This window comes from Bidens hawaiensis, unplaced genomic scaffold, assembly GCF_021521415.1.
Source record: "Bidens hawaiensis isolate Kalapana, Puna unplaced genomic scaffold, B.hawaiensis_p1.1 tig00039247_1, whole genome shotgun sequence".
Taxonomy (NCBI): domain Eukaryota; kingdom Viridiplantae; phylum Streptophyta; class Magnoliopsida; order Asterales; family Asteraceae; genus Bidens; species Bidens hawaiensis.
The window spans coordinates 69,607-91,039 of NW_027505602.1; the positions used below are offsets into that span (position 1 = coordinate 69,607).

A 21,433-nucleotide genomic window follows, 5' to 3' on the forward strand; every position below is an offset into this window, starting at 1 on the left:
GAGAAACATTCATTTAAAAATCAAGCAAATCTGGTGATTCCAAAAAAAGGGGGAGCGACCGCATCGCGATACGTATGATTTTTATGTCTTCGTTTATATATATTATAGATATAGAGATAGAAATATAATAACCTTTAAGCTATGCTAATATGTCGGGTTACTCAAGTATATAATTGGGTAAACAAGGTTATGTTAGGGTATATTAAAAATCTCATACCCGTCTTAAATCTACGAAAAAAAATTCCAAAGTAATTCCAAACCGGTCGCATACCCTAGTGGGATGGGTATTATCAGTTCTAAATGTTTTGAGTTTTCCCATTTGGTTTGGTTTCATTGTTATCACTAGGTTTAACACTCCACTCTGGTTTTGAAGTTGGAATCAACGTTTAAACTTACAATAGTCACAACAAATACTCTAAATTATGTGAGTGTGTTCTCTTTTTTTTAGAGAATATGATTGTAAACAGAGCAAAGAGAAAATGATAGTGTTCATGTATAAATTTGGAAAAACACTGTTCATCATCCATATCTTTTGTAATATTTATTTAAAGTGGTTGTGAGTGTAGTAAAGGAAAAAAGAAAATGATAAATGTATAAATAATATTATTTAATTGAAAAGTAAAAAGAAAAAATGATGACACTCAATGTAATTAACTAATTATAAAGATGCAGATGGAATATTTATTCTGAATGATGAGGGATAAGATATATGATTACAAGTTGGCATGGGATTGTGTGTTCATATGGTGCCCCCTGTTGTAGATGCTCGAATAATAATCAGTTCAAACTGTTAAATACCGTCAAACAAACCGATCCATCTTACCGACTCATCCCACTCGATTTGGTTTGTCATTTCCAAAACCGTAAAACCATTTAAACTCGAATTTTCATCAAAACCGACTAAACCGAACCATAATAACACAAACATTTCACAACCTTTAATGATACCCTATGGAACATAGACAGATAAGGGTAGTGAAGTATTGATAGATAAAGTAGAAATGATGAGTAGAAGTATTGATAGATAAAGTAGAAATGATGAGTAGACGTGCAAAAATGGAGTCGAACAAAAGTCCTCCATTTTCTTCCACTGCCGAAAACCTATAATACTTGATGCTTTTCCAATAATAATAATAATAATAATAATAATAAAATCAAAACCCAAATCCAAATCCAAATTCCATCTTGTATCTCCTCCGATCTGATGCACAGAAGAAGACCCCATCACACTCCATTTCTTACCACCAAACAAGATTCTTCATATTCATACCCACTAATCTCTCTTTATGCATAAATTTCACTGCTTTTTCTCAAAATCTCAACCAAATGTTGTAAACTGAAAAGGGTTTTCTTGATTTTGATGTGGGATGACGTCACACACCTGGAAAGATGCTTACAGAGGCATGTCCTCTGATAATATCAAGGGTTTGGTTCTTGCATTGTCCTCTAGTTTGTTTATTGGTGCCAGCTTCATTGTTAAGAAAAAGGGTCTCAAGAAAGCAGGTGCCTCTGGTGTTAGAGCAGGTGATTCTTATTCAACTATTTGCTTTTGATCTGCTGGTTTCATAAGTTGATTTGATTTGATGATTATGTTGAAAAAAGTTAGTGAATTTGTTATCCCTAGATCTAGGGTTACTCATGTGTGATCTTCCCTTTTGAGTTTAACTGATAATAAATAATGTTAACCATGCCAATTTAGTCTGAACAATAATATTATTTGTCTATGTTTTTGTATCAGGAGTTGGAGGATATTCGTACTTATACGAGCCTCTATGGTGGATCGGCTTGATAACAAGTGAGTATGTTTATTTTTATATGTTTAATCACTTTTAGTTAGTTGTATGAACAGAATTAGGTTACTGATTAGTGTGGATTCTGATTTTGTCAACAGTGATTGTTGGCGAAATTGCAAATTTTGCAGCTTATGCATTTGCACCGGCTATTTTGGTTACACCGCTAGGGGCACTCAGCATTATTATCAGGCATGGCAAAAACATGATCTTTATATATACTGATATACAAATCCATTTTCTAATGTAAATATTAATCATCAAGCTGCATTATTGCAGTGCTGTACTTGCTCATATCATACTACGAGAAAAGCTACACATTTTTGGAATTCTTGGTTGTGTTCTATGTGTTGTGGGGTCCACCACAATCGTTCTACATGCTCCTCAAGAACGTCCTATTGAATCAGTCACAGAAGTGTGGGCGCTTGCTACCGAGCCAGGTATTATTATTATTGTTATTTAATGGTTTGGTTTATTAGTTTTAGATTGTTTTGACAGTTTCTTGTTTGAGTTGTTTTTTCTGCAGGTTTTGTTCTATATGCAGTGTTGGTGTTGATAGCTGTTTTTATAATTGTATTTCACTATATACCATTGTATGGTCAAACACACATCATGTGCTACATTGGAGTTTGTTCGTTAGTAGGTTCTTTATCGGTAAGTATTAATGATTGGTTGCACTTTCTTACAAGCTATACATCTGACTGGAGGTGTAATTTCGAGCTTTATTTCTTAAGCTCGAGCTCGGCTCGTGAGTAGCTTTTTGAAGCTCAAACTTGGCTTGGGCTCGGCTCATTTATTATTTATTAATTAGTTTATATATATATATATATATATATATTCTTTTTATTATAGTTTCATTAAATATTATTACTATATAAATATATACTATTTATAAATAATAGGCTCGCTTAGGCTCATGAGCCAGCTCAAGCTCGATTAGTGAAGCCCGGGCTGGTTTGTTAAACATGCTCGCTTTTAAGCTCGAGCTCGTTTAAGCTCAGCTCGACTAGAGCTTTTAGCAAGTCGGTTTTGTGTAGCTCATGAGTGACTTGGCTTGTTTACACCCCTATTTATCTCACAAGTTAAAGGTGGCACGTTGAGTGGGTTCAGTCATTTTTAGTTCTGGTTAAAACGGGCTGGGTTGACCCGAAAACACATTTTTCATTTTTTAAATTTGGTATAAATATTTACTGTGTTAAATATGATTACAGATAACAATATTATTAGAAAAATAATCTTAATCTCTGAATAAAGGTGACTTAGGAGGTTGTATGCATTGATTATGTATACTATGTATTGATGGCTACTTTTTGCCCGTTTGACCCAGCGTTGAGTTCATTTGAGAACTCCTTTGATTTTTAAGAACTCAAAAGAACTTGATGTAACAATTTTTTAAATTTTTTTTCGAATTTATTATATCTATGTTAAATTTACTAGAAAAACTTGTATTTTTTTCTTACACAAATCGAAAAGTGAAACCGATGTAACAAACTGTTACATTACACTGTTCCGATGTTATGTAACAGTTTGTTACATCGGTTTCACTTTTCGATTTGTGTAAAAGTAAAATACAAAAAATATTTTCTAGTAAATTTAACGTACATATAATACACCTGGGAAAAGAAATTGTTACATCTGAGTTCTTTCAAGTTCTTAAAACTCAAGGAGTTCTCAAATTATCCCTCATACCCTTTTTAACTAATATTATAAACATATAACTCAATTGCCTTTCACTGTTACATTTATAACATATCAAGTTCAAATTTATATATTTCAGGTGATGAGTGTGAAAGCAATCGGCATTGCTTTGAAGCTTACTTTATCTGGAATGAATCAGCTTGTATATCCCCAAACATGGGCCTTTACATTTGTTGTATTGCTTTGTGTCATTACCCAAATGAATTATTTAAACAAGGTAATGAATTTTGCTAGAATTTATAATTTGTTTGTTCTTTAATTTTCCACGTGATAAACAATACTTAATTATTATTAATGTTGACTTGCAGGCACTTGACACCTTCAATACGGCTGTTGTCTCCCCTATATACTATGTTATGTTCACATCTCTTACGATCTTGGCTAGTGTCATCATGTTCAAGGTTATTTTCCAGCTCAGTAATGTGGTCAAAATGTTTTGCGTTTAATTTTGTAAAAAGTCTTTTGCTTATTAAGTTATGATCAATCAGGTTTCTTATCAGTTAGTTATAAAATATGGCTTGTGTAGGGGTATATTTTTTTTCTTATTGTGGAATTTATTAAATTAATCTTGTAAACAGGATTGGGATGGGCAAGATCCTTCTCAGATTATAACAGAATTATGTGGCTTTGTGACAATTCTTTCTGGAACATTCCTGCTTCATAAAACCAAAGATATGGTTGATGGTATGCTGCTCTACTTATTTGAGTTCATTATTTATTTTTAGAAGATAAATAAGCAATGCCACGTTTTGAAACCAGACTTGTGTTTTCAAATGCATTCTCAAAGATCAAGAATTCTTGTAGGGATATCATAAGATGGTGAAATTGGTTTTTTACGAATGTGTTGATCTGGGTTGTGTTTTGTTTCAAACGGGTCAAATGGGTTGACCATGTAAAGAGAGTAAAGGTTGTCAAAGTTATATCTTTTTGCGCATAGCCTCCAACATCATATATGCGGAAACTTTAATCTTTTAACATTGCATTCATATTGTTACAATAATTATAATTAATACGTTATCTATTATTATTTTGTTTTTTTTTTTCAAAATAAAAAAACTAACAAAATAAGTTGATGGGTCAACCCAAATTGAGTATACTCATTTTCACGCATACTAAAACCGACCCGTCTCAACCCAAACGTGTTTTGGCATGTTTCAAATGTTACTTTCAAGTTTATGTTACCATGGTCGTCTTTGACATAAAGCCAACTACAGGTCAAATACCTCTGTCAGTCCGATCGCTAAAGCATGTGGATGATGAGGAAAATGGTATGGATCACGAAAGCATCCCGTTGACTTTGAGAAGACAGGACACTGGTACAAGGTTTCCATGATGTTTTGTTTTTTTTGGGTCATATTTGTACAATTATCCATGTTGAATGAAACACAAACATCAGATATAGCAGGAATTATTATATTCTTTATTAGGTAGGAAGAGGACAGGAAGAAATCAGTTTTGGAAATTGGGAACTTCCTCATGTCATTGTAATCATATTGATTAATGCAAAATGCACCATTTCCAATCTTGTTTACAAAACAAAATGCCTCATATTTATTTTCTTTCTTGTCAAATATCCATTTATTAATGCTACATCAAGACAAGATGGTCTAGTGGTGATTTTTTTTTAAGGCTGAGGGGTGTGGGGGGCTCTAACGGGGGCGCGAGTGGGGGCTCCAGCCAATAATATTGTGACGTGTGTCAGAGAGAGAAACTGGATAAGATGGGTGATGGAGCCCCCGCTGGAGCCCCTGGCCCTGGTGTGGAGGGGCTCTAGCAGGGGCTCCAGCGGATTTTTTTTTTATTTTTTTATAAATATATTCAAAAAACGTATTATTAAAAAAACTCATAAATTATTAAAAAAAACACACATTAAAAAAAAACACATTAATATCTAAAAATAAAAAAAAAATTAAAGTACTAAAAAAACATTATTCTTATTCTTCGGCTTGGTCTTCTTCGATCAACCTCTTTCGGATACATTCCTTTTGCCTTTCCATCAGCATTTGATCGACCGGATTTAGGTTACTGAAGACTCTTGTAAGGAAGTCCAAATCTCTCATTCGACTTTTTTCCTTTTTGTCATTAGAGACCACCTCCATGGTTTTGTTGAATTTATTGAGGGATTAAACAAGATCGACGATGTTTACGGCTCCCCCCTCAGCCGTTTTTTTTCCCCTTGGCGTCCCGTCCCGTCCCAATGGCCGACAAATTTTCTGATTTCGGACCACCGACCCGAAATCATATCGGCGTTTCGCTCTGTACTCCCAACGAGCGTATAGAACGTCTCCCTAACCTTTGTCCAAAAAACCTTGCTTTTTTGGTAGTCGGCTGCAAAATGAATAATTAAATTAGATTTCCAGTTAACTTTTTTATTTAACTTTTTTATTAAAAATCATTTTTAAAAACGTTAAAACAATTACCGCAACGCCGATCCTCAGAAATGACTATCCAAGCCCGACACAAGGCTTCCTTCTCAACCGATGACCACGGAGTGGTTTTCCGTTTCATCCTCGGAGTCGAAGCCGGTCCCGGCCCGTCCGTTGCAAGTTGTTTTTTCCGGTAGACGCGTCTCCTTGCTCCCGTAGCATCACCGTGTGATTCTTGTGTCTCCGGAACAACAAAGTTAGGAGACGGTTGTATGTTGGATGGTTGAAAGCCGGATGTTTCTTGCGACCCCGAAAAAAACATCGATTGGTCTGGTGACGACCATAAATCGTCGTAACTATAACCTGAATCTAGGTTTGGGTACCAATTTCCAGCCATGTTTTTAAAAAAAAGGTTTGGAAGATGGGTTGATTTTGGGTTTTTTTTGAAGTTGTGGTAATTGTTTTATGTGATTTTGGGTGTGGTATGTGATTTTGGGTGTGGTAATTGGTTTAGGTTTATATATAGGAAAAACAGATTTTTTTTAATAAAATTAAAGAGCCCAACGGCTCATTTCTCATCCCAACGGCTCTTTCACGCATTCCCATGTCCCTTTACGCCTCTTCCTTCACGCGAACAGGCTTGCGCCTGCTTTGAAAGCCGTGCTCGCGCCCCTCTCGCGCCTCGGTGGTGTGGTGCTCGTGCCTGGGGGCGCGAGCGGAGGGGCTCTCGCGCCCCCGCTGAAGCCCCACACCCCTCAGCCTAATAGGTAGGTGGGTTTAATGAGACACGAACAGGTAGTTCATTACTTGAACACGCACACTCCAACTGATTTTCTGAAGATAAATGAGGTGACACAATAGAACACGCACCTGTACTTGAGATTCATAGTCCGTTCACGTGTTAAATGGACTTGTATAGTCCGTTTCTTGAACAAGTAAACTCGAGCAAAAGAACAAATTGTAAGAGTAAAGCAAAAGGAAGGTTACTTGCTCCAACAAAAATCTTGTGACCTACTTCCCTAAAAGATTCTTTTTTGTCCCCTAACCTGCGGCAAGATTCCTAAAAGCAAGTTTGCTCAGATGACCAGTGGACTCTAGTCATGTCGACTTACTTTCTTGTGACGCCAATAGACCAACAGTAATAAAAATATTGCTCACATATTATCATACCACACATGTTTTTCATTTAAACAAATCTCATTTCTCATAAAATAAAATCCTCCATCTGCATTTTGAAACAAAATTTTGTAACATTTTGTTTTTTAAAATGAACTACAATTTAAATCCCGGTCCAACTGTTGAGGATCTTTTATATTTGAAAAATCAACACCGGCCATTTACTTTGTTTAAAAATGAGCTGGTTAATGAAGAACCGTTATATGTTTGACGTGGTGACGGAAAATTTTAGGAGTGGGTCAGAAACCATTCTATCCCGAACACGTTAAACACTATATACGCATTATTGGGGTTATTGACTGTGGGTACCGCTCAATTGATCACGCCTTAATAAACACATTGGTCAAACGATGGTGTCCGGAAGCCCACGTTTCACCTCCCAATAAGTGAAGTGACAGTAACCTTGCAGGATGTAAATGTATTGTGGCCTTGTGGGGCTTACCAATAGAGCGTCCATCCGTGTCTGGGGTTTATCTCCAAACTAATAAAGCGGTACATATTGCGAAGTGTCAAAATATGTGAACAGCTCAAAATTTAACTTAATTCTGATAAAATTGTTTTTGTTCAAACCGATCCTGCAAGAACATATGTTTTGACCCGTTATCCAGCCTGTCCATATTTCTACCTTCAAAATATATAATCGTAAAAGCAAAATCCATGGCGAAACATCAGAAAACCAATTAGAAGAAGATACCAAAGACAAAGATCATCTGCATAAACCGACTGTAGAACATTACATATGTTTTTTAAAGACTATTTTAGCCATTACTACAAAGTAGTTCATCATAAAATTTATCTAAAACTGCTTGCTTCTGTTGTTTATTGTACATGCTTCCATTCAGCTACTACCTCTTAAGAATGGCACCCATCATTTATTCTTGCAAATTTTGCAGTCAAATTTCAATAACTGAACATCATCACATTGATGCAAATTAATCATCGCAACATGTGTCCCTGAACAATTATCCCATGCAAGCAAAGCGGTTTCTCCACAATATTTCACTTCCATTACATACATAAGCACACTCTAATAGTGCCTAGTGGCAATTTTGAACTTTGACCATTTACTTAAAACGGGTTGGTTTGGTCTTATTATTTTTTTACCTATAGGGTCAAATGGATAAAATCAATAACTTTAGTTAATAAAGAAACGAGTTTGAAAATCTCCCAAAGTAAAATTTTGAACACAGCCTCCTAAATCATTTACCTCAATAAGTTAGATATATACTGTAATTATATGGTTTTGGTAAAATCATATTTAACACGCTCACTGTTTATTAAGGATGAACAAAATGTGACTGTATAAGGATTAAAATCCTAAAATTATCAGTGTGTTATTTAAATGAAATTATACTAAGGATGTAAATATAGAAAACAAGTGATTTAACCATAACAAAGCATGGGAAAAAGTCAAAACTCACTACAAGATCTTTAATTCTCCTCAAGAAAGTGACAAAAACAAAGCTTCAATCCCAACCGCCCTCTTGTTTGAAATCTTAAGCCTTCTTGTTTATCTGCTTTAGAAGACCAGAAACAGATCCGCAATGAGTGGATTTATACTCACATTGCTCACAGCATGATTGTAGTAGCTGTATAACTTTGATGCATCTGTTACCATCAAACACATAGTACCAAGTAATTAAACAAACTTCACAACACAGAACATCATTAAACAGAATAACACAAACAATATTTGCAAGCAATCCAATCTTGAACTATAATAATCCTGCTCAGTTTCTGATTAATGAACAAGGGGTTGAAGACGCCAATACATATTGATCGGTTTCCATCAATAAGTATTATACTTGTACATTGACTTCAATTTCCTGATACTCTTCTATATATGCAATACATGAGCAATAGTGACACATAATCAGTGTTGTAAAAATCGCGATTAATCGGAAAACGGAGGGCTACCGATTTGATTTCACCTAACCGGCCCCTAAAATCAGTACCAGTCAAAACCTTTGTGTGAATTACTAGTCGGTAACCCAGTGCCTGGCTAAATATTCATACTAAAACTTTTGAACATCTTCACTACATACAACTTTAATTCCATGAATATATCATAGATTGAAGCCCGATTCATGTGAAATCGCTGATTGTCTTTCAAATTTATAAGTAGGGGTTTCGGAAAATACAAACGAATGATATCAATTAGGAATTACTGCAACTCAAATCAGAAAAGGAGAGTACATTTATATGAAAGTTTTACATATGAATATGAATGTTAGATAAAAAAAACACCAACACAAACTTGGTAGCTGGACCAAACCATTGTCGGTTAGTAAAACATTGTTTGTGTTCATCTGTATTTGTTCGTTTCCTTAATGAACGAACAAGGACAATAAATTCCGTTCTGTTAGCTGTTGTGAACCGTTTGTTTGTTTGTTTGTCCGTGAACAAGGTCTTGTTCGGTTCGCGAAGAGTAATAGTTGTAAGCAATCCAATTTTGAAGAATAATAATAACCTTGATCAATCTTAATACTAAAGTTTTCAAACACCTTCCTTCGGTACATGATCCTACTTAACACTAACCTATAATTCCATGATAGATTGAAGCACAATTCATCATGTGAATTAACTGATTATCTTTCAAATAAATTTAAATTAGGGTTATGAAAAATGCAAACGAATAATATTAATTTTAAGAACAAGTGCAATTCAAATGAGAAAACGGAATAATAATAATAATAATAATAATAAGGAACGAACAAGTAGTGTATGAAATTGATTGTTAGATTAGGCTGAGGGTACCTTGGAGAGACAAGATTGAATGTCCTTCTTGCAGGCTTCTTTCATCTCATTCTTCTTCGCCATACAAAGAAACCTGGTGGCCAGTATTCGAATATGTTTGCTTAACATTTCAGACACTACTTGCTAAATTCTTAAGGTATTTTATTTTATTTTATTTTATTTTATTTTATACCATGCCACTGCTGATTTAGTAAGAGGGTGTTTTAACTGAACCAAATGTACCTTAAACCATGTCTTTACGCGAGTAATAGAATATGTGATTTTATTATATTTTAATTTGGTTAACTGATTGCCTGGTTAAAAAAAAGAGCATGAAATGGAGCCTAGGATGAGGATGTTTCCGTGGATAAACTGGAGATTGCTAGGTATTAACCGACAATTATATTGTTATTATTTGAATTTATTTTGTAAATCATCTAGTCAATAGAATAGCATAGAATTCGAATCTATAGTTGTTTAGTCAATTAGTTAACCAATCTGTTCCGGTTATTGAGCATCCAAATTATGTATATATGTAGACCATTTGTTTAATAAAGAATCACTTGGAATTCCATATCTCAACACTAGGATGAGAATGTTTTGGTGGATGTGCCTGCACATGAGATTGAGCCCGATAAGAAATAGGTTTATAAGGGAAAGATTAGGGGTCGTTAGTATATTTTGGGTAAGATTAAGGAGGGGAGATTGAGAAATGTGAAGATGAGATTGACGGCAACACCACCTAAATCCGTGGAAACCCTCTTTGTGACAAGCATATTACGTATGGTTTGTTACATTTTCACCTCTTTCTTTTAGAAATAGTAGTTGGACTGTTGGTGGCTATTAAATGTTAGCTTTCAGTTGTTATTTTCCTTTATATGTTTCATTAGTTACTTGTACACTTTTGTGTCATGTCTTAAGTTGCTAGTAGTTACTACTTACTAGTGATATATTGGTAACACTTTTCATGTAAGTATCATTTTTGTTACTTAGGGCATGTTTAGGATTGAGTTTGAAAAATGCTTATTGGCTTATGTGTTTTTTCAAAAACCCATTTTGAAAAGCCAGGATTTAAGACTTTTGAAAAACTGCTTTTTAACTCTTTCAAAAAACTAAAATAAGAAAGTTTTTTGTGATTGCAAACACATTTAAACTTTTTAGCTTTTTAAAAACATAATTAAGCCAATAAGCATTTTTCAAACTCAATCCCAAACATGCTCAGATTCATGATAGATATTTTGTACTCTTTGTGTCAAACACGCCTTTCTTGTCCATATATCGTGTTTGAGTCGGGGGTCTCGCTAGAAGCGACCTCTCTATCCTCTGGGGTAGAGATATGGTTTACCTACATCTCACCCTCCTCAAACCAGACTAATAGCTTTGTTAGCATGGGATTTTACTAGGTACGGTGGTTATTGTATATAGTGGTTAAAAGTATAAACTAAAATTTTAAAATGACAAGGAAATATACTTGAGAATCCTAGTGGTAATTTTTAACAAACTAACAGGTATACCCGATACGTAACATATTGCTAGTAATTTGATAATGAAACATGATTTTACATTCATGTATAGGTATGATCCTTATGGACTGTGATTACCGATGCGTGCCATTTTTACCTCTAGCTCTTGACAGAGTTAGTAAAGAGAGGAAAGAGTGGGGCAAATGATACCTGCGTAGTATGATGATGGAAACAAAATTTACGAGTATGTTTATACATTTCTTGCAATTCAGGATAAAGGTACAAATGTTTATACGGTTCTTTAGTTCAAAAAAATGTCAAATGTTTATGAGTTTCACAGTTATTTAAATGGTACATATACTTGCATAGTTTTTTGGAGTTCTAACAAATAGTATTTGTCCAAAATGAGCTCGAGTTAAAACAAACCGTTATAGAATGAAAAAAAAAGTGTCAAAATAAGTTCATCAATCAAATTTGCTTTTGTAACCACTAACAGCGACAACAAACAGGGCAATGGTGCATCAGACGGGTGGTAAATATTACACCATAACTAACAAATTTTGAAACAATATTGCACAAAACTAGGATGAATGATGATAATAATAAAAGTTGATAATCAATGAGCATAAGCATATGCAACAACATGAAATGTTGTATCGCGTTCTAAGGTTACCACCTCGGGTCAGTCTCCAACTGGGATACAGATTCCCAGACTACCAGGTGCACAGAAACATACCAAATTTAGAAACATAAAAACAGCCCAATTGATACAGATACAACGTAACAAACGCGGGCCCGAAAGTTAGACAACCTAGTAAAACCTGCAAGCGATTGTCTTCCTGTTGGGATGATAACACTTGGGTTTATATGTGAACCGGACCTGAAACATCACTTGTAGAGCCAGACTCGTTTTTCAAAGAAAGGTTTGAGAATTGAGCATCGAGTGAATCCTTGCTGGCGGATCGCCGGTGGCTAGGTTTTGGCTGAGGTGGCGGTGGCGGTTGTAGCTGTTGTTGATATAAAGCCCGCAGTCGTCCTATTTCTTTCTCCAGAACTTCATGCTCCACTGCAAAACAAGTGGTCAACATTTGTATTTTTCGGTTGACCCAAAACAGTATTTGTCATGTTTTCCTTTTGCTTTTCTATAGATGATTATGTCATAAATGATTTTAAAAAGTACATTGATTTATCAGTAATTTGTTTTTTTTTTTTTGCATAAATGGTTTTGGAGGTTATTTCCTTTAAGCTTTTTATTTTCTTTTTCTAATTTACTCAATTGACCCATCAGAGATAACACCCATTCATAAATAAACAAGTCAAAACTGCACATCTAGTTTCCACATATCAGTTAGATATTATGTTTTTTCCATAATTTTTTGTTTTAATGAATTTAGGTAAAAGTGGAACGAGTTAAACAGGTTGAAAGTAGTCCAAAGTCTATTTTTAATACATACAACCATTGATTCATTTTACTCAAAAGTTTAGACCAATCATTGTAAGAATACCTAAGGCTGTAAATTGTAAACGAACCGAACGTTCAGCGAACCGTTCTGTGGAAAGTTCCTTTGTGTTTGTTCGTTTAATAAAAGAACGAACATGAACAAGAAATTATGCTCAATTAACCATATGAACAAACATGAACAGAGTTCAAGCTCATTCATTTGTATTTGTGAACGTCCGTTTATGTTCGCTCGGTAATATATGTTCGTTTACACTCGTTCATAAACTTTACGAACATACACAAACAAACACAAAAACGAAGTTTTATTGGGTTATTTGTTCGTGAACAGTCCGTCTGTCCGATAAATGCGAAATGCTTAATGAACGACCGAACATGAACAAGGTCTTCGTTCGGTTCGGTTAGTTTCGTTTACGGCCCTTCGTATACCTCTTTTTAACCACAATTTATGTGTTTCTTATGGTAAGTTGTTTTGTAAAAATAAACAAAAAAAAGCGTTTGTGGGTCAACCCAATCCGGGCTGACCCGCTACCCAACCCGCCCATCATCCTCAACCATTAATCAGCAATAATGTTTCAAGTTGCAAAGAATGAATGTGTGTTGAAACTTACTGTACTTGATCAGTTGCTCCTGAGCCAAATTATCTAACCGTTGTTTCAGTGCTTTATTCTCCATGCCCAGAATAAGACTTTGCCGGTTTTAGAAATTCCACCTCAGCAGACACCTCAGAGCCTTCTGCCTGCACTTACAGCAGATCAGCATGACTCGGTTGAGTATATGCCAGACACCCATAAAAGGTTTTTATTTGTGTGTTCTAAATTTTAATCTACCTGTAAAGCCTGTACATTCTTTTCCAGCTCAGCAATGTACTGGAGCTTTCTGACCCGAGAACGTTGAGCAAATTGCCTGTATTAGGTTTATTAGATTAATGAATTGCTAGCTTTAAAGTTTAAATCATTAATATTCTACTAAACTGAGATAATGACGAATATATTTGTGTTCACTTTCTGAAGCATTTTGATAAGCTGTTTTAAGCACCATACTTTTTCATGTAGCTCGTCATTTTTACTCTTCTAACTTGTGGACCGTAGTTTAATAATAAGTAATAATATGTAGCCTTCACATAAAGCAGCTAAACTAATAAAAAGCAGTTGCTATTAGATGGGACCTTTTATCTCATATCTATACCAGAAAAAGAAATCATTTAGACAGAAAGTAAAAAAAAACACTACTTGAAACTTCTTGTATACAATACAAGATTGCTTAAATGTCAATGCTATAAAGATGGACAGTGTAAAAGGTAATGAAATATTATTTGTATAAAAAAGACAAAATATAATTTGCATATTGTTCTTCCTACTATTTATCTTGTAAAATTTAATCCTGTACAAAATTCCCAGATACATACGTTTATCTGGTTACAGGAGTAATGGAGCATGAATAACTATTATCATGATTAATGTCGTGTAGAAAAAGACCACAACAGGAAATATTTGCTTACTGTTTGGCACGTTTTGTGTCTGTTTCTGAAATAGAACCCATGTTTCTAGAAGAATCCTTTCTTTCAGAAGAATCGGGATCTTTCGTGCAAATTCAACTGCTTCTTTCTTCTCAGTTCCAATGGATGTATTCCCATCACCAGAAGCACTCGAAGATGCAGAAGCTTGAACAACAAAGTTGTGTTTGGATGCATTTGATGGTGAATCCCATACCCCTCGGTTCTTATTTCTAATCATTGCATTTGGATCAGCATAAAAAGACCCTGGATTTCTAAAATCATTATACAAATCAAAGTCTTGAGATCCCCAAGAAGGAGAAGAAGTCAAATTCATCAATCGGTTTTCAGTTTGTGCTTGATATTCATTGTGAGCAGCATTAGCAGCTTCCATGTATGTAAACGAGTCACTTGATGATCGCCTGTGACCTCTTTTTACATGTGGTGTTTCTGGTTCATTGAGAAGATCATCAAGCCATGCAGGTTGTTCTTCTATCAGAAAGCTTTCAGATGAAGTGCGTTGATGATGTGGATTTGCATCCCGGTACTTTGGTGGGCCTTTGGGCCCAATTGCAGGATTTGAGACATAATCAGCATATGATGGAGCAATGCTGGGAAATGGACTTTTAGGTGGCAGTAATGAGTGCTTTCCATTGTACATCATGTTTCTCATTGTTGAAAGTCCCTTGGAGTTTGCCATTGCCATTCCTGCTAAACACTAAAATCAAAAATCTATTTCAATAATAATGAAAATATTCAAATAACACTATACAGGGAAATCAATGTATGCAGTATCGACAAACTTTATAAATAGACAGTGGGCAGCTTTCACCATGTTCCCCTTTTGGCTAAATAGCATGAGATAAAACACAACCCAAGTCAAACCATTACGAAGTGAATGAACCGAAATTACCACCTCCACTTCTAATAAGTTAAAAGAAAGTGACACTGATACGTGCCCAGCTAAAGTGGGTGGATCCATGGAGGCAGATTCAATTGGTTTTTGGATCTCACCTTGACCCACTTGGTCAAAGTATTCCAAAAGATTTAAGCCTTCACTTACTTGGTCAAAGTATTTCCTAAATGCAAGCTTTAATGGAGAATTAATGGCAGTTTTGCAGCTTTCCAAATAGTAGAATAAATAGCTGCATATTTCCTTTGTTTTTGATATCCATGTTTTTATCAAGTACTATGAATAAAATCTAATTTTATTTTGGAGATCTAGCCTATCTCGAATAAGGCCAATTATCCCTTCTTTCATCCATTCGATTGCTGGGTTCCAACAGACACTGTGATGATTGTATCACACAATCTCAAAGATATCTTAAAGCTAAGCTCTTGGGTTGGAACTTAAGTGGTTGAATAAAAGAAATCTGAATTAATCTATAGCAACTAAGAGAGATGACACAACAAAGAATAAACTAAATTAATCTATTTTCTCTTATTGTTAATTCATTGAATTCACAATACCAACTATTCAGTATCCTTTTCCTTGTCTGTTGAATTTGGGAAATGGAAATGGTCAGGGAGCTTATAGTAATACTAGGTTCACCTACATAAATATTAGATTACCCTATAGTAAAGCTTCAACATAATACACGAGGATCCTACAGAAATACTGAGAACAAAAAGAAAAGACTGCCAATAGAGCATTATAGGGACCTTCTAGAAAGTTGCAAGCTTTTCCTTGGAGAATCCAACGTATGCAATGGATACTGTCACAGATCACTAATTAACTTACATATACCTAATATGCTTGAAAAGATCTTGACAGTTAGGTTTAGGTTGTTGTTTTCTTGGCTAGATATTTACCCTAATATGTTTTAGATTTCCAGTGAGCAGTATACTTATTTTTTCCCCTTTAAAACATAAATTATCCTGATAACCAAAGTGCTGATTCACAACTCATGAAGAGAAGCTCATGATGTATGTGACATCAAACACAAAGTTTGCTGCAAGTAGAAAGATAAACAATTAAACAGGATCTGAGTGATCAATTAAACCAAATTCTCAGATTCAAATTCAACTTCCATAGTCAACAAGTAAATCAACTATTACTCAGCATATGCATTCTATGACACAAGCAGCTAGGGCTGCGAACGAACCAAACGGATCCAAACAAGGCTTGTTCATGTTCATCCACTAAGCTTTTATTGGACAAGCGAACGGTTCACGAACAGCTAACCGAACAAAATTTATTGTTCATGTTCATTCATTAAGGACACGAACTTGTTTATACTTAAATAATTTTTGGTTTTATACTTAAATAATTTTTTGTTTTATACTTAAATAATTTTGCTAATACTAAAAACTAAGATTAGAAAAGTCATTGAGAAGTATTAAAAACCTTAATGAAGAAACACTAAAGTACGTAAACGGACACATTATCGAACGTTCACAAACACAATGTTGGTTCATTAATTAAACAAACGAGCTACTTCCGTTTGCTTACAGATGAAGCAGCCATTGATTAAAACTAGAACTGTTAGATCAGCTTCTTCCAGATTAAGATTTGATTAGCTGATTCCTTCGATTTAAACATCAGAAACCATTAACAGCAAATTAGGTCAAATTAAAGTCTCCTCAAATAATAATAATACTTGTGTACCTTACTTACATATCACTCCTGCAACTTTAATGTCTCCAACCGCATACAATGAATGAATCAATTAAACAGTAATCAAGTGTTTCTCACCTACATTCTCCCAAACAATTAATGAGAAATGAAGAGTTAAATCGATGTTTACCTCAAATTAAGCAGCAAGCACAGATCTTCAATCAATTACAGGCAATGTGATCGGATAGAAGAGATGTATTGAATCTGAGTTTATTGGATTAATTGATTAGGGTTTTGCTCGTGAGACGAATATTTCGTCCATCGTTGACTGGATTGATGATGAATAAGAATAAAGCTTCCGTTAGATGTTGTTGTTTTTTATTAGGCTGAGGGGTGTGGGGGGCGCGAGAGGGGGCGTGAGTGGGGGCGCCATCCAATAATATTGTGACGTGTGGCAGAGAGAGAAACTTGATTAGATGGGTATTGGTAGTGGTGATAGCGCCCCGGGGCATGGTGTGGAGGGGCGCGAGAGGGGGCGCGAGAGGGGGCGCGAGCGGTTTATTTTTTAATTTTTTTATAAATGTATTAAAAAAACGTATTATTAAAAAAACTAGTAATTATTTAAACAAACACACATTAATTAAAAAAACACATTAATATATAAAAAAAAATTGTATGTTGGATGGTTGAAAGCCGGATGATTGTTGCGACCCCGAATAAAATATCGGTTGGTCCGGTGCCGACCATAAATCGTCGTAACTGTAATCTGAATCTAGGTTTCGAATATAGGGTGATTTTGGGTTTTGGGTGTGGTGTGTGAGAATGGTTTTGGGTGTGCTATGTATTAGTGAGTATATATTTTTGATATATGTAAGTGATATATATAGAGATTGATAATTGGTGAAAATTTTTTCTTCATCATCTTTCTTATTATTATTCTCCATAATAACTGGACCACCAGCATTACCAGTTCCATGATCTTCACCTCTTTCTTGTAAAATGGGTTCACTCTCATTACTATTATTATTATTATTATTTGACTCCGGTCCAATTTCAGACTCATTTGCAACCCTCGGCTGCACTGAACCACCACCACCGTGAACGGAGCTTGAAGAGCCAACTTCACCGGAAAAGATGGAAACAAAGCCGGTTCGTTTAGCCCAGAAAACTTCACCGGAAAATATGATTACAATAACAAACAACAATATGTTATATGCCCAGAAGAAAATTTTTTTTTTTTTTATTTATCCAAGAGCCCAACGGCTCAATTCACTCTTCCCAAAGCCGGTCACGAGCGCTACCTCCCTTGCGCCTGCCTCGTTTTCCGCTCTCGCGCCCCTCTCGCGCCCCTCTCGCGCCCCGGTGGTGTGGCTCTCGCGCCCCGGGGCGCTATCGAACGCCTTCTCGCGCCCCTCCTAGCGCTCCGCACCCCTCGGCCTTATTATATTACCTCCATCCACTCCCAGTAATTATTATCTGTCATGATAATATTATTATAGTTATAAATTATTTTTATTTAAGCAATATACAAAACAAGCTTTAAGTAGATAAATGTGAGATGAGATAAGAGTATCTCTACTAGTCTCTAGGTGTTATCGATCGACTAAAATCATTTTTGGTCAAAACGTCTTCAAACGAATTATGATTTTATTTTTCTCTTTTTTTGTGAGAGATGTAATGTGGACAGGTATCCACATTTAAAAGCATCAATTGGAGTTTTCCTATTACATATATTTTCGAGCTTCACAAATAAATATATTGAGAGTTGGGGCAGAGGTAGACACCGTCTTATGCATTAGATTTGAAATAAAATATACAAATACTAACTTGGTTAATATAGTTATCTACTTAAAACAAGTTAAATAAATGTGCATGTATACAATTCAATAAAAAAAAGTTATTCATAAAGTTTTCTTAGCATCAAATATCAGATGAACTCAATTTTTAATCAAAACCAAAACCAATTGAGTTCGCTTCTGTTATACTGCTACGAATTTTTATTTCTTCGGTTAATGGTCAGTAAAAAAAATGTAAATCTAAACTAACCTAGTAAAATTTTTATCTAAACACCTATGTATACTATATATAATACATCAAACAAGGGCAAATTAAGACACTTGATTTTAAGAGTTTTATAAGTGTTAATACATAAAGTACATGTGTAATTAAGGGTATACTTGTCTTTTAAACACAAATCACTCAACTTACAAGTTTGCCCCCTCATCTTTAACCATATTCTTTTTTTAGTTTTAATTTTAAACCAATTTCTCACCCACGATTTTTAAACGACAATAAGTTTTTCATACGTTAATATTTTTGTAAAAATATTGCACCATAAAAACGAGTATTTTATTCTCTTTAATTTGAGTATAATATTGTTATAAATTTTTCCATTAAAAAAGTTAATATGTTATGTAGGGATGTTCAATGCCGGTTTTGATTGTTTTTAAGTTATAAGCTTGTGAGTCCAACCATTGGTACCCATCTTTTGTCATCCAAAACCAAAAGTAAACCATTGAAAATTGAAACCAAAATGTTATTAACTGTCCGGTTCTGGTTTGGTTTGGTTTGGTTTAACAGTTTAAGCTTTGATAATAAAATTTGTTTAAAATGATTATTAATTTAACCGTATCATCAATTTCAACTAAGTCAAAATATGATATTTGAAATGATTAAGGAAGTTAAAAACAACCGACTGAAAGTAAAAAAACTCAGCGGTGAAACCACACCGATGACCGATTCAAGGTTTTAAACTGAACCATGAGCACTCATAATTGTTACGTGTTTAATAGGGTCCGTGTTTAAACACCCGCCGCATCGCGCGGACACTCTAAATAAATAAATAAAATAAATTGTGAATCCCACTTTTGTACACTTGCAAGTTGCTAGCTGTGAAAGTGGAAAGTTGCAAGCAAAGGAGGAGGGCACTTATGGACCCATAACTTATATACAATGCAACCCCTACAGTTTAAACATTTTTCTAAATTCCTGAAATTTTGAGGTTTAAATTAGAGTAGTAAATGTTCGACGTTCATTAGACCAAACTCAACATGTTATGTCCATTATATAGTGGACAAACTAAGGTGAGTCAATTTGATACTTCAGTAGTTCAATGGTTATTTTTTTGTTTCCGCTTTGATTTATAAATAATTATAATACATATAAATAAATGAGTTCTGATATGATGTACTCATTGATTGGACTGCACCAACAAGTATGCATGCCACACTCCATTTATCGCTCATATTTGCCATCGTTCTTTTAGATTTTCATATGTGCCATAGATCCTTCACGTTTCCTTTGAACTTAATAAGATAAGAAAGTTAGGAATGTTTGAACTGCACATTTAAAACTTTATTATAAACAGAGTGAAAAGGAAAAGAAAACTAATTTGATTTGCAACCGCAGAGATTCACATTTTACCAATTCTAAAAACTGTCAAAGAAAATATGCATACTTAAATACTTTGATCGGCCATTTACTCACATTGTGTAGGCTCTTTGATCATTGTTTGTGTTTTGTATATGCTACTTATATAATAACGTGTATCAGGGCAAGTAAACGACTTTGAAATACCCTTTACTTAGACTTCGAGCCAAGCTCGAGCTTGAGCATGCCCTAGCTTGACTAGACTCATGTAAATCCGTAACTTACAAAATTCAATGCTTTCAAGTTTTGTCATATTTAAATATTTAATAGTTAATCTAATAAAATATATAAAACGGTTGATTTGCTGAAATAACTAAAATAGTAAAATTCATCATCATTTTAGTCTCAATCCTTAATTCAAAAAACCTATCAAAACCGTAATGCATAAATGAAGATTTCAAAAACAGAAAGAATGTTCATTTTCATTTTAGTACATACATTATAATTTAGAAAATGCAAGAGCTAGACTGTCTATACTAGAATAATTTTTTTTTATTACATAATACGCATAATCTATTGCCATTATGTCAATATCCATTCATGAGTGTATCAGAGTCGAGTCACTTCAACAATCAAATAGGCAATTCTCTTGGCTAGCCTTTTGTGCAAATTAGATAATTGACCAATTTAGGTGCACATAAATTAATGGAACTCTTATGAAATGTGTTAACTTAAAACGGATCTAAAGGTTAGCACCACCAACGACCATTGTTTGTCTTCACCACCCACTTATTGTCGTTGACACCACCACACCGTCTCCATCATTTGACATCACCACCGTTAAGACAACCACCACCCACCGCCATCGGCACCACCTCCACAAGCGGGACCACCGCATAAGTTGCTTCCACTTCCACCCCCACCCGTGGCCACCGCTGCAGATTTCATATAGGATTACATATTATATAAGAAAAATAGTAAACGCCATCTTCGAATAAGAATATAAAAATATGATCGAAACCCTGTCTGCATTCTTTAGTAGTATATGCTCCATACAATGATACAAAACATCAGTTAACAATGGTGGAGGTCAAGGCTTTTATTTGCTCATAACATTGATTCGTGTCTGTATGTTTTCTATCTATATAAAAATAAATAATGTAGTTAAATGAAATAATGAGTATAAGCTTTGAAGATTGATTTGTGGATGAATGGATATGATATAATTGATTCATACCCCAATGGGTACTTGAAAAAATGGTCCGTTTTGCTCATACCCTGTTAACATGAAAACTACACACACACAAAAAAAAAAAAAAAAGCA

The 21,433-nt window shown here is 34.7% G+C and overlaps 1 protein-coding gene and 1 pseudogene across 2 annotated transcripts; one reads left to right on the forward strand and one right to left on the reverse strand.

Moving 5' to 3' along the window:
* The first annotated feature begins 1,059 nt into the window (after window positions 1-1,059).
* On the forward strand, window positions 1,060-5,012 carry LOC143614223 (putative magnesium transporter NIPA4). The gene is made up of 9 exons (XM_077087721.1): window positions 1,060-1,524; window positions 1,739-1,795; window positions 1,892-1,982; window positions 2,070-2,230; window positions 2,317-2,444; window positions 3,568-3,705; window positions 3,797-3,889; window positions 4,067-4,172; window positions 4,703-5,012. Exons 1-9 carry the CDS (start codon window positions 1,368-1,370, stop codon window positions 4,819-4,821), a joined length of 1,050 nt encoding a protein of 349 aa, XP_076943836.1. The 5' UTR covers window positions 1,060-1,367; the 3' UTR covers window positions 4,822-5,012.
* Window positions 5,013-11,781: 6,769 nt separating this feature from the next.
* LOC143614225 (uncharacterized protein At4g06598-like) lies at window positions 11,782-17,118 on the reverse strand (annotated as a pseudogene). Its single transcript, XR_013150259.1, has 5 exons — window positions 16,931-17,118; window positions 14,190-14,901; window positions 13,519-13,594; window positions 13,300-13,427; window positions 11,782-12,295 (listed from the first exon to the last, which is right to left on the reverse strand). The product of XR_013150259.1 is annotated as an uncharacterized protein At4g06598-like (transcript).
* Between the last annotated feature and the right edge of the window lie 4,315 nt (window positions 17,119-21,433).

Bases quoted from the DNA above. Each gene is read 5' to 3' on its own strand.
- LOC143614223 (XM_077087721.1), top strand. From the start codon at position 1,368: ATGACGTCACACACCTGGAAAGATGCTTACAGAGGCATGTCCTCTGAT. The intron at 1,983-2,069 runs GCATGGCAAAAA...GCATTATTGCAG, and splicing joins GCACTCAGCATTATTATCAG to TGCTGTACTTGCTCATATCA. The intron at 3,890-4,066 runs GTTATTTTCCAG...TCTTGTAAACAG, and splicing joins CTAGTGTCATCATGTTCAAG to GATTGGGATGGGCAAGATCC.